Source organism: Sorex araneus, chromosome 1 (genome assembly GCF_027595985.1).
Source record: "Sorex araneus isolate mSorAra2 chromosome 1, mSorAra2.pri, whole genome shotgun sequence".
Classification (NCBI taxonomy): Eukaryota; Metazoa; Chordata; class Mammalia; order Eulipotyphla; family Soricidae; genus Sorex; species Sorex araneus.
Genome location: NC_073302.1, coordinates 341598654 through 341612359, shown reverse-complemented (window position 1 = coordinate 341612359; position 13706 = coordinate 341598654). Strand labels below are relative to the sequence as shown.

Sequence of the window (13706 nt, the reverse complement as noted above, 5' to 3'; positions counted from 1 at the left end):
TCTCCTCATTTAGAGATATTTCTCAAAACTATTCTACCTTCGAGAAATGTTTTCCAGTGGAACTTCCTTTGGCCCCGTGTCTCATCAGCTATTTTCATCCAGTGATGTCATCTCTCTCCTATTATGTCAAACAGAGTTGGTTTGGGTAGTGCTTGAGATAGACAGATGTATATGACAGCTGTCTGGCACAGCACAGGTCATCATTTTACAAAGGGCCTTTAAGAGATGACTGAATATGTTTTTCTGGCCAACAGAGAGATTAAATTATAGCTTGCATCTTTTTTGTGTATTTACTCTGTAGTTTGTATCTGCTTTATGTTTCTGTGAGTATCTTACTTTAGGGATCTTTACCTTTCATTTAAGCAAATATGTTCAGGACCTTCTACACAGCATCATTTAAATCGCCTTAATATCCCAAGTCATTTTTCATAGAATTTTATGTGGTATTTAATTAGAGGGTAAATTATATAGTTACTAACCCATTAAAACTGCCCCACTTTAAGAAAGCCTTACAAACTGTTCATTCCCTGCACCACTAAAACACTTTACATGTTAATATTAACTCTAAAACCTAATTGTATAGGCTGGGCATGTTTCATGTAGTGGTGACTTGTTTTCTGTAACTGCTAGAACCCTAACTTCAAAATTAATGTATAGTTTTTAACAGCTTTTCTGAAGAAATCATCTACCCTGTAATTTACCTCAGCTTCACATTGACAAAACCTTGGTTATTATTTGGAACCAGATACAAGCAGGACCGTAACAGGAACTCTGTTTATTATAGTGCATCTTTCATATAGCAAAGAAATTTTAACAAATATGGTTCCTGATTTGGTATGTGCTCTTAACCAATTAGTAGTCCTGGTTAAAGGACATAGTTGTATATTTTATTTCATTCATATTTCACTGGGAAACTATGTTTCTTATAATCCTGAAAACCCTTCCTTTATTTGAAGGTGGAAGGTCAGTTTCCAGACTCAGTTTTTGGGGGGATGGCAGGGGAAAGTGCTAGCGTAGTCAGGACATCCTGACTATTGCTGGCCAGCCAGACCAGTTGGATTGGGTATACATGGGTCCTTTCAGCACTGGGGTACCCAGGTCACCCCAGCAGTGCTCAGAGAGACTCCAGGGCCACACTCAGTGGTACTCAGATCTCTAGAGCTGTAGCTAGTGACACCCATGAGACCAGGTGGCCACAGGGAGTGATCTCAGGTCTGATCCATGCCAGGCATTCCTCCTGATCTCTGTACTAGCTCGTGACCCCTCCACACCCAATTTGCTTGTCATCATCCTATATAAAATTAAATCAGACCAGGAGGCTTTGTTTTTATCTTGTAATAATATATATATATACATATATATATATATATATATATATATATATATATATATATATATATTCTCTGCCTAAAAGTGTGAAGAGGGTAAGAAGGAGCAAACGACTTCTTGTCCTTCCTGCACCTGTATTTTCATTATGGGAGTCTCCACATTCTGTGTGTTCAACATTGCTTCTTTGATGAATTTAAGCTGAAGGTTGAGGAGTGGTCATGTGTTTTGAAAGCAGTAGCAATTTAAGATATAGGTTTTTATGAGTGTGTTCTTTCTCTCTCTCTTTCTCTCTCTGTCTCTGTCTCTTTCTCTCTCACACACACAGACACATACACACAAACAGCTCAAACAACCCTCGACATAGGGGAAAGCAAGGAATTAAGCACTTATCCCATCTTAGAAAGCAAAAACAACTCATTTTTTCCTTCGTGGCTCCCAGCACTCCTATTCAGTACCTCTCGGTACCCATTACTTACTTGGCATTAATGTGGATTTAGAATCTAATTTCAAAGGATTTCTTCCAGATGTAGTTCTTGTGTTTATCAATAATGCAACCTTGGGAAATATTGTTCACGTAAAGGCATTTAAAGGAAAACACCACAGCAACATAATTTCAATATGTGTGTGTTTGTGTGTGTGTATGTGTGTATGTATGTGCCCGCACTTCAGTTCAAACAGTTTTGTCTCATAAATATGTAAATTCAGTCTGCCTGTTTTAGTATCCCTGAAGCACACCTGAATATTGCTGCCTGTCTCATTAAATCAACATAAAGAGCTCGGTGAGGCACAAAGCACGCGTTTCTCCTGGCCACAACTCCTAGAACTGGATGACTAGTAACCCCCAAAGTGAAATGATGAAGTATAGAGACTGGGAAAAACACCAGTCAGAGCCTTTAGGTACATTTTATTACAAGAAACCAGCCAGATCCTGTTTTCCAGTTTAATTAACAATTATTATATCAGTTTAACAATAGAAGCAGAGATGGAACAGAAGGCTCTTGTCATCCAGGGGACAGAGAGAAAAATTCACCCTGGCCTCCACACCCTGCCTGGTGGTGTAGCCATGGGAGTGACTCAGAGCTCATGCAAAGGACTTGCCTGTGCTGTTCATTTTCAGACCTGAGTGGACATCAGAATCATCCACACAGGAGTTGAGAAAACACAGATGTCCAGGCCCAGCCCCTGAGAGAAATACAATAAGTTAGAGACATGGTGGGGAATCCATTGTGAAGAATAATTTTTTATACTCAAGCATTTATTTTTTAACTCTAAGTCAATTGTGCTTTTATAGCTCTTCTTAATTTTAATAATCAATTGGCTTGTTATGGAGTAGCTATAATTGTGTAATGCTTTGTGGAAGATGACAGTACACAGTTTGTGTTGTTGGTTCTATAAGTAGAGTGATCAAACTATAAAAAGAGTGAAAATGGTAGCATTTAAATCTGGGGCCCTACAGATTTTCACAATTATTTTTAAAGGGAACACTTTCCTCTATGACAATTAGTAGGTATCTGCTTTCAAAATTTCTAATATTTTCCATTCTTCCTTTGTTGAGTCAAACATATGCACTCTGTATATAGGTAAAAGCACTTGTCTCACAACGGGGGAAATTCAATGTGGTCAATCCCATTTCAAAACCAGGCACTGTGTATGGTCTCCTGGGTACTACCAGGAGGCATGATCCCTGAGCACAGAGACAGGAGTACTACCTGAGTACCACTAACTGTCTCCACCCACTAAAGACAAGGATGGTAGAAGAAAACATAGGAAAATATAATAAAACACTATACAAGGCCATGATTAAATTGTTCTGTTCAAGGCTCAGCTATGTCATTAATCATACAACTATAAGAAAAAAACTTTCTTGGAGAGTATCTATGCATCTATAAATAAAGCGCTTGGTAAATTAAAACTAATTGACCTTCTAATGTGATGGTTCTATATGAGATTTCTAAATATTAAAATATTCTAGGCTCTACAGTAAGTAATGCATGATCTTGAACAATGTTCCTTGGGTCCTGACTAGTTTAGTTTTTTTGTACATTAAGCCAATTTTGATTGAAAGAAAATAGGTCCACTTATGAGACCATAATTTTTGGAGGGCTAACACTTGTTCTCCATTATCTTGAATATGGTATAATAAGCATGTGTCTCTTTGTACCTCTCTCTAACTTTTCACTAAAATTCCAAAGGCAGGTTATTATATTGTTATGCTGATTATTTCCTGTGCTATGAATAACCCTGAGCTCAAAGACTGAGACACCCCCCATCCCCATGATAGGTAATTTACCTGGGACCTTATAGAAATGTGATATCTTGTGCTTCCATTTTTGGGGTTCATAAGATAAGTTACTCTAGTTTATGTGACCTCCCTCCCAAGAAAATTCTTATGCACATTAAAATCTGAGCAACATTACCATAAAATTAATGCAAAGTCCTTAACACAGCAAGCAAAACCTCATAATTTGGTGTTTGTCCAACCTTATCATCCCCTCCAACCACCCACTTTCACCCTAAACCTCTCTCTCACATTCCCCCTGGCTTCCATGCCTTAGTGCACCCCCTTTCCTTCTCTGGAAAGCTCTCTCCCTCCTGACCAAGGGTCAGCTCCAATCTCACTCCATCAATTCCCAGACTCCCTGGCTCTCTTCCTCCTCCTGGGTTAGGCACACTCTGTATTGTTCTACGTAGCCCCATGAGCCTACATTTATTGTAATCCATGTATACTATAATACAATCTTATATATAAATAAACATATGGAATTATAATCACTGACTCCTTGGTGTCGGAGAGCATTTCATTTCTCCATAGCCAGAACACAACACCGAAGATGCTAATTAAAGCTCCAAGGGTAGAACAGTGAGCAGCAACTATGGAAGACATCTAGTTAGCCTTTGGAGTTCATTCCTTTTCCTCCCTGCCCTGATTATTTTCTTCCATAGTTATAACCCCCATTAAACCCTTGATACTACATTATTTTAGCCCAAATCTTAGATCCACAACATCATGAATAAAGCAACACTGTCCTGTTCAATAAGAGTAGTTGCTGTTCATGTTTATTTTATATTATAAATATCTACTATTTTATATAGTAGATATTTCAACTCATGAAAATTGAAAGTTTATTTTCGAGGTCACTTGAACATTTTAAATGTGTATCTTTAAATGCCATATTTAAATTCTTTACTCCCTCTATGGCTAATGGAACTCATATTGAACAGCACAGCTATGGAACATTTTTACCATCCTAAAAACTTCAGCACTGAGAGGATAGCAGGAATATTCATCCCACTAATAAGCCCAAAGAACTAGCGAAGAGGACATGGAATTGAATGATTTAATCAAATAACTCTGCAACCTAGTAACAGTTTATGTATACATGAAGGATAAAAGCTGAACAGCTGCCTCTTAGCAGGAAATGTTTTATTAATGTTAGACTACACATATATGAGATGATATAGTAACATCTAAGCTGCTTTCATTCACTGATCATTGAAATATGTTTTGCTACATCAATCTATTTGCCTTCTTACATCTTTTGTAGAATTGGGGAAGATTATAGGACATGATTAAGGGATTTTAGTTTTCTTATTTATCTTAAGTCATTGAAAGAAAATTATGTCAATTAATGGGGATTTTAAGCGATGCGTTTAAGAAGATCTGTTATTTCCATTAAAACTCATCCTGTCAGTAGTTTAACCATTTAAGTTATTTCTCTTATACTCTCCAAAATGGTTCTAAAATCACAAATTCAGAACAAATTAAAGGGTTTATTCAGAGAAATGTTTTTGAATTGTATATTAGGTATAAAAATTTCTCAATGCAAGATACAAAACTTGTCTCAGAATTTTTTCCCCTTGAACTAAAACTAACTTGGTAAGCAACTTACTTTTTCTTTACTTTAAATAACTTTTATGAGCAGTACTGTAAATAAACATGTTAGATGTTTTCTATATCACTTCTTTTGTGCCTTCATAAACATTGGGTAATCCCTGTGTTTGTGATAAACTGTGCTAAAATGTAGCTAAAAATAGGCTAAACCCATGCATTTTATCAACTAGGAATTATCAGTTAAATTCAAATACTTTCTTTGATTATGTCAATATGAAATTAATATAAATTCATAATATTTAAGTCAGAAATTCAGTATTACAGTTGCTTGGGCTTAGGTGGTCATTTGGTTTGGAAAAAAAAATGAGTAGTATATTCAAAATGTTAAACAACACAAATAAGAAAGAACAATTTTTTTCCTGATTATTCCGCAACTCCTATTTCTTAGTAAAGAACCTTGCAAAGTTTATGAGATACAAAAGAATTGTAATGCATTATAATATATTCCTAGGAGGTGCCTGGTAATGTGTGTAGTATCTATGGAAAGAAAATATCTAAGAAGTTGGCTATTTCAACACTGGAGAAGCCCATATTCCCTCTTGAACACACACTTCGCTCACATCTTCACTTATTTCTCCATTTCCTTACTTGCATCTTTCTAAATAAGTCTCAGTTAAAACTATTTTGGTTCACATAAACAAAAATGTGAGTTGGTAACTTCATTGTTTTCTTTTTCCTTTTTTCTAGGAAGTGGTTTCAGACGAAAGGCATCAAGGTGGACAACTGCTGGAAGAACCAAAGTTGCTGCATTTCAAAGGGAATACCTTTAGTCTGCAGATCTCTGTCCTCGACATCCCTCCATTCCTCTGGAGAATCAAACCATTCACTGCATGCCAGGTACTGTCCAAATGACTTTTTAACAACATTTGCTTTGTGTTAACCAAACGGTGTTTTACAAAGGGTGGTGAAGGGTTTCATAGTTTTAGTGTTTTACAAACGATGGGGACATGATTTATCATTTCCTTCCTCCTTTTAAAAGTTTGGGTTTAATATCATGACTGTCACAGAAATGTAACAGTTTGGACCACATACAGAGAATGAAACTCTGTCATAAATTCACAGGTTTCCGAAAGGTGTGGAAAAGGTGTTGCATCTCAGTTAATGTGACATTTCTCCTTTCTCCTGTGTGAACTGTTGCTCTGAATAGGTTGGAGATGATCATTTAAAAGCTTCAAACAATGCTGATGGGGGGATATTAATTAAAATAGATTATGAAACATTCTTTTTAATCATGTTCTGCAATGAATGAACTGGATGCCAATGAGAAATCTGAGAAGGGTGATGATATTGTTATAAAAAGCTGTAAGAAGAGAGCATCTTCTTGAGTTATGAAGTTGCTGCCAAGTAAAGTAAGCATGACGGAGATTATAATGAGAGGCCAAGAAATCATATTTATGGCTTTTTGGACTCTTTCTAAATAAAGGTATTCATGTTATTGTTAATATGCCTCTTTAATAGAATATTTTAGGGGTGATGGGTTGGATTAAGTAACAGGCTTTTTTTTCCCCACAATTCTGAGGCCTTGAAGTCAGAGATCAGCATTCTGCAGTGAACTCTCTTCCTATTTGCAGACTGCCTGCACATTTGAGGAGGAGGGAAGAACTATAGACAGAGAAAGAAGCAGAGACAAAGACAGGAGAGAGAATAGAGAAAGGAAAGCACAAGGAAGAGAGAAGCCAAGGTGGGGTGAGGAGAGAGGAAGAGAGAACTCTATGATTTCTCTTTCTCTAGGGAATTTTGGTGTATACATTGCAGAATGATGTATTCCCCTGGATCTTTTTTAGAGTAATTCCTAGCATGAAGATATCAACCTGTGTCAACTTTTGATCCTGCACTGAATCCTGTGGAAATGATAATTATGCCTCTTAGAATCCATATGAATAAATATCACTGTCATAAGCAACCCAGCAGTGAACCACACTTTCGTAATCATCATTTGTGCTTTAAGGGACAGCACATTTCCTTAGCCATACGAAACCTTTTGGTGGACACTATTGATCTGGAATCACAGGAGACTTTCAGACTTCTTTGTTCTATCTGTCAGCTCAACTTGCCGAGTCCTATAGGCTTCTTTAACCTTCCCATCCCTGCAGCATTCATTCCGTACAAGGTTAGACTGCTTGGCCAGAAGGAGCAAGCCAAATCACAAAGAGAAAAGCATTTTGAAACAATTGCCCTATCCACTTCTAAAATTCAGAATTCCCCATATGGACAAGGCTGTTTTCCTACTTCCCGATCAGGCTTCTCATGACTTAGGGAATTACCCCTCTTAGATACAGTTTTAGTAGATACAAAGCAACAAGAACACTTCTTAGAGCATCAGACTTATTGTTTTGCACATACAGCACTCTCTTTCTTAGGGTGAGAAGCCATCCGTAAGTGACTGTGATGTTTGTGATGCTCCAGGCCTACCTGTCTCTGCTTCCCAGTAAACACTAACACAGTCTCTAGTTCAACCTGAGCATCAGGGTGCGATAAAGACAAGTCCTGAAACTCATGCAAATTCTACTGTATTAATCTTTATAGCTTACAAGAGTCTCACTTCACTCTATCTAAAGCAAGTGACTCAGTTCAAAATAACTATGAGATTTAATGCTTGGAGATAAAAATGTGATTTAAGAACTAATATCTCCTGGCAGTACTTAAACAATAGTTCCAATACTACGAATTCCAAAGGGAACAGAGAGAACTGAGGGGCTAATGCTGCAAGCTCAAAGGATAAAGCTTGCATGGGGCTCTCTGCTCCTTTCTTCCTTTCTTTTCACCACCCATGCGATCAATTTGCTTGCCCGTTTCGTTACTGAAATCCCCTGACTTGTAATATATTGTAATTGTGTTAGTAGTCATGCTGTTTACTCTGAGTTAGCATTTTGGGAAGGGTTTGTGCGCAGCCTACTCAACCATCATATAAAAACCATGTGTACTTACAAATTTGGCAGGGCTAGGAGAGAATAGGCTTTCCACAGGGGCTACTGGTTGGAAGCAAACAAAGGAATATCCTGGAATTAACAACACAGAAAAACTCCTCATGGTAGGTTTGTCCTTCCTAGTAAACTGTCTCTAGTGTGGAAGATCTCTAGTAAATCATCCTTATTTCTCTCTTTCTTTCCCTAACTATAGTTTAGGAATCAACACGTTCCAATTGGTGCCCAGACATTTCTCTCCCAGGAAATCTTTTATTCTGGGAAAGTGGCTTATTCCAGGAAGAGACAGACCTGGGGGTGGGACCAGGTACATAGAGCCCGTGTGATCTAAAAACTGTATGGGGAACATTGCTAGAATGGCTTGAGCTCAGATTTGGATCCAGAGCTGGATGCTGAGTGCCAGAGTGTGGGAATACCACGTGGCTTTTAAATCCTGCAGGGTTAGGTTTTAGATCATGAAAATTCATGAAATCCCTTGTTATAACCTTCATTTGCTTATGAAGCCAGGGATGAAGGATGAGTAGAAATTAAGAACTACACGAGTTCCTAGAAAATATGGACACAACACACATCCACAAATCCAGAAAAGGGAGATTCATAAGACTAGTTCTCCCCAAATAAAAACGTATCCTTTTTTTCCCAAGTTTCAGGATCAACCACACTGAATGAAACGCTCTAGCAGCCCTCCTCTAGAAGGGAAATAACACTGCTCCCATTAGGTTACAGAGACATGAGAGCTACTCAATCATGGTTTCCTGTATTCCATGCTGTCTATGGGGAGAGAACCTTTAACAGACATCAGACAATAAAATACCCATCTATTCTTTAAATCCAACAGAGTCGGACTGTCACCTCCCTAGGATAGAGGCAGCTGACTTTTCAGCACTCTGTGCATCTTGGAGAACCCAGTGTCTGTCTCCTGCTAGGATATAATTTACATTCTCTCCATCTGCTAGGAAACTAATTACAATGGGAATCAAAATGAAAATATTTCCAGAAATCTTTAAACACCCGTAAGTTTGCTACACTTTGCCCTCCCATAGAACTTTCCACATAATTTCTCTAAACTCAGTGAGCCTCTTTGTGTATCTGTGTGTGTGTGTGTGTGTGTGTGTGTACATACACGAAGTTTCTTACATAAATCATTCTGGCACCACACCTCCATCAGATGCTTCTTTTTACTATTGCCCCCATATCTAAATCCACCACCCTCACCCGTGTGAAGATAAGCTCTGAGCTTCTGTTGTTTGGATATTCAGCATTCTTCTATGTGACTTTATACCCTGTATACAAGTGAGCTCATTCTGTGTCTGTCCCTGTCCTTCTGACTAACTTCACCCAGCATGATACACTCCAAATTCCTCCATGTAGCAGCAGATTGCATTTCATCTAGTAAATTCCAATAGTATTCCACTCTGTATATGTTTCATTATCTGGTCACCAGTTATTGGAGACGCAGGTTGTTTCCAGGCTTGCTTTATTTATTTATTTATTTATTTATTTTTAATAAAGTTGTTTATGATGACTTGTTACGTTCAATCCTTCCACCACTGCACCTTCTCACCACCACCATTATTTACAGTTTTTCTAACCACCCCTCACACCTGCTTCTATAACAAGCCTTGAATAATCCATTTTATATTGTTGTAAATAATTTGATAAAAATGATCAAAAAATGGTTTCTTAGAAGAAAGTGGGTGATGATTGTGTATCTCAATCTATTTATTTTTTTTGTTTTTTTTTTTATGGAGTCACCATGTGGAAAGTTACAAAGTTTTCAGGTTTAAGTCTCAGTTATACAATGCTTGAACACCCATCCCTTCACCAGTGCACATATTCCACCACCAAGAATCACAGTATAGCTCCACCCCGCACCCCCCACACTCCTAGCCCCCCCCACACACCTGGCCCCCCACCCTGCCTGTGTAACTGATAAATTTCACTTTACTTTCTCTTTGATTATATTCAGTATTTCAACAAAACTCACTATTATTGTTTGGAGTTTCTCCCCCCTAAAGTTGGACCTGCTGAAAAGGAAGCATTTGATAATTTGTTTTCCATTGCTGAGAATGAAGAGATATGAGGTCGAGTGACCGCACTAGCAGCCTCACGGTTTTGGGTTTCTGTATTTTAGTATTTTAGTAACTAAGTCCAGAGAGATATCTGCCAGAAGTTGCATCACTCCAAACTTGTACTTCTCAGTTATATTATATTCCACATATGAGTGCAATCTTTCTATATCTGTCTCTTTCTTTCTGACTCATTTCACTCAACATGATACTTTGCATGTTGATCCACTTATATGCAAATTTCATGACTTCATGTTTTCTGACAGCTACATAGTATTCCATTGTGTATATGTACCAGAGTTTCTTTAACCAGTCATCTGTTTTGGGGCACTCTGGTTTTTTCCAGATTCTGGCTATTGTAAACAGTGCTGCAATGAACATAGAAATACATATGCCATCTCTACTATACCTTTTTTGCCTCTCTGGGATATATTCCCAGGACTGGTATTGCTGGGTCAAATGGAAGCTCAATTTCTAATTTTTTGAGAATCTTCCATATTGTTTTCCAAAATGGCAGACCAGTCGGCATTCCCACCAGCAGTGAAGAAGAGTCCCTTTTTCCCCACCTCCACGCCAACACCAGTTGTTTTTGTTTTTTGGGACATGGGCTAGTCTCTGTGGTGTGAGATGATATCTCATTGTTGTTTTGATCTGCATCTCCCTGATGATTAGTGATGTTGAACATTTTCTCATGTGCCTCTCAGCCATTCGGATTTCTTCTTTGGGAAATTTTCTGTTCATTTCATCAGCCCATTTTTTGATTGGGTTGGCAGTTTTCTTCTTGTGGAGTTCAACCAGTGCATTGTATATCCTTGTTATCAACCCTTTATTGGATGGGTACTGCGTAAATATCCTTTCCCATTCTGTAGATTGTCTTTGTACTTTGGTCACTGTTTCTCTTGAGGTGCAGAAGCTTCTTAGTTTGAGATAGTCCCATTTATTTATCTCTGTTTTCACTTGCTTGGCCAGTGAATCTATTTAAATCTCAATCTATTTAAGCCCTTGTATAAGAGATTACTAACATGTTGTTACAGGTTTAGCCTTGTATGTTTATGTCTTGTTTATCAATTTTGGTTACCTTCTACTTTACATTCCGTTCAATGTGATATACTACTCATGGTTCATCAGTGATGTAGATTTGAGATATTGCATGGCTGCAGATGTGACCATGAGCTCCAGGAATTAAAATTTTTGAATGGGCTAATATAACAGGAATTAAGTTTTTAACTGGATAGGATTTTGGGTGCCCCTTTTGGGTCTGGAAGCATCTCTTTCGAGATTTATATATAAGTCCCTGGAACATGGCCAGTTAATGAGCTTATTTGGCACCAGAGGCAGTTCATGGGCATGATCGCCAGGCTTCCTGAATGTATGTGCTTTTTTTTAAATAAGTGAAAGTAAATATATTTGCTCTGAAAGCACACTAATCACAGAGCTTCTAATTCTGTTATTTTTAAATGTTTTATTGAGCACTATTGACAGCTGTTATTCAAGCCAAAAATAAAATTTATCCTTTTGATGCTGTCTTAAAATCAGATTTTAAAAATGATTTGATAGATGTAGTAGAACAGAAAAAAGAAAGAGAAAATTGTGTGTGGTGATTCTCCTATATTTCTGTAAGGAAAGATCTCGGCGGTTGGAAATTTTCCTTTTACCTTTCTTCCAGTGTTATCAGAGGAAAACATGTAATAAATTTAGTATGTGGTACCAAGGAAGACACTTTTAATAATGGTCAATGATATTTTTTGTTAAGAAGGTAAGCATTCCTAAGGATTCAAATTCGCTACTCTTTAGCAAATCCACATGTTTTTATATGTGGATTTATGTAAGAGAGGAACCTTGAATTTAGTTTTTCATGATCCTAAGTTCCAAACACTTATAGTTTATTTAATGAGTCAAATTTCAGTTTTAGGGAACAAAAAACCCTTTGCTTAAATATATATATCACTTATACACCACAGAGTCTGCAGTTAGTTGCTTTCATTGAAGAATATGAAACTCTATAAAAAATATACTGGCTTGCAGAATAGAATTCATTTGCAGAGTATTAAAAGGAGAGTGGAAAGAGGATGTGGCAGCAGGTGACAGAGGTCTTGTCAGGGAATGGTGATCAACAAAGCAGTCCTAGGGGAATCCGTTGGTCCCCTGTGCAAAGGAACGACTAATGAAAGCAGAGTTTCTAGTCCCCACTCATGATCGCTTAAAGAGAGTCATAACTCTATTCCCTGAAGGGCACCCATCAGCTACTCTGTTTTCCTCTCTAGCCAAGCCCCAGCTTCCTCATTAACTCTATAGGGAAGAGACAGGAGGCAGGAAGGTTGAGGAGGAGGTTACTATGGTTTGTTATAATGAAGTGAAAGAAAGGGATCATTAATGGAGATAAGGGAATAAGAGAAGAAAAACCTTGAACAAGAGATGGTGATAAAAGGTAGGCCCGTTCTGGGGCTGGAGTGATATAGCACAGTGGGTAAGGCATTTGCCTTGCATGCGGCCAACCCGGGTAAGTTTCCCAGCATCCCATATGGTCCCCTGAGCACCGCCAGGAGTAATTCCTGAGGGCAGAGCCAGGAGTAACCCCTGTGCATCACTGGATATTACCTAAAAAGCCAAAAAAAGAAAAAGAGTGAGAGAGAGACTTCCTCTTTAGCTTGCTGGGAGGCTGCATGAATCAGACGTGCCCTGTGCTGCAGTGTCTCCAACCAGACTGGAGGAAGAGTACACTAGGAATTAAAGCTACCACTTAATGGCTCAGTCAAGGCATACACTGGTGCCATAAGCAAGTTAGGTCCAGTTCAAAGCCAACTTAGTGATCAGCACCAGCATGCCTTGCCCCTTGCTTTTTCCTAGAAGACAACTTCCTGGGGAACAGCGATGGCACCTTTCTGCCATTCTGTATTGTCCTGCTTCAGAGAGAATCTTTTTAATTTCCCCGGAGTTACATTCAAGATTTTCTTTTTTGGGGGGAGGGGGGGCTGGAGCAATAGCAACAGCAGTTAGGGCATTTGCCTTACGCATGGCCGACCCGGGTTCGATTCCCAGGATCCCATATGGTCCCCTGAGCACAGCCAGGAGTAATTCCTGAGTGCAAACCCAGGAGTAACCCCTGTGCATCACAGGGTGTGACACAAAAAGCAAAAAAAAAAAAATTTTTTTTTTTTGGTCAGGGATAGAGCAACTATTCAAGTTATCTCAAACAAGAAGATATTTAATCAAGAGATTTATGGGCTGACAAAACCTTTGTGAAGCCTGCAAGGTCTGAGGTCAGAGGCAACCTGTAATGATATTAGAAAAGCAGTACAAAGTTCAGGACAGCAGGAACAGGGGAACCTCTGCTCCTCTCCTGCCTTCCGAGACCAGCACCTGTGCCTCCCAGGAGTAAAACAGATGTGAACTTTCTACTGTCACAAAGTCTGGAAGTGTCACTTTCAGATTCCCGGCTCCTGCCATTATGGAGAAAGGGCATTCTAGTTTCCAGCCCTAACAGCCCACAGC

General features: G+C 38.5%; 1 protein-coding gene across 7 annotated transcripts in view; it reads left to right on the top strand.

Annotated features, from left to right (window-relative positions):
* The window catches only part of UNC5D (unc-5 netrin receptor D), a 595849-nt gene that overhangs the window by 551004 nt on the left and 31139 nt on the right, over positions 1 to 13706 (top strand). For all 7 annotated transcript variants that reach the window (XM_055141615.1, XM_055141626.1, XM_055141606.1 and 4 more), the window contains one exon: positions 5909 to 6058. In XM_055141615.1, coding sequence (XP_054997590.1) covers positions 5909 to 6058 — 150 coding nt within the window. The remainder of the gene's footprint in view (positions 1 to 5908; positions 6059 to 13706) is intronic.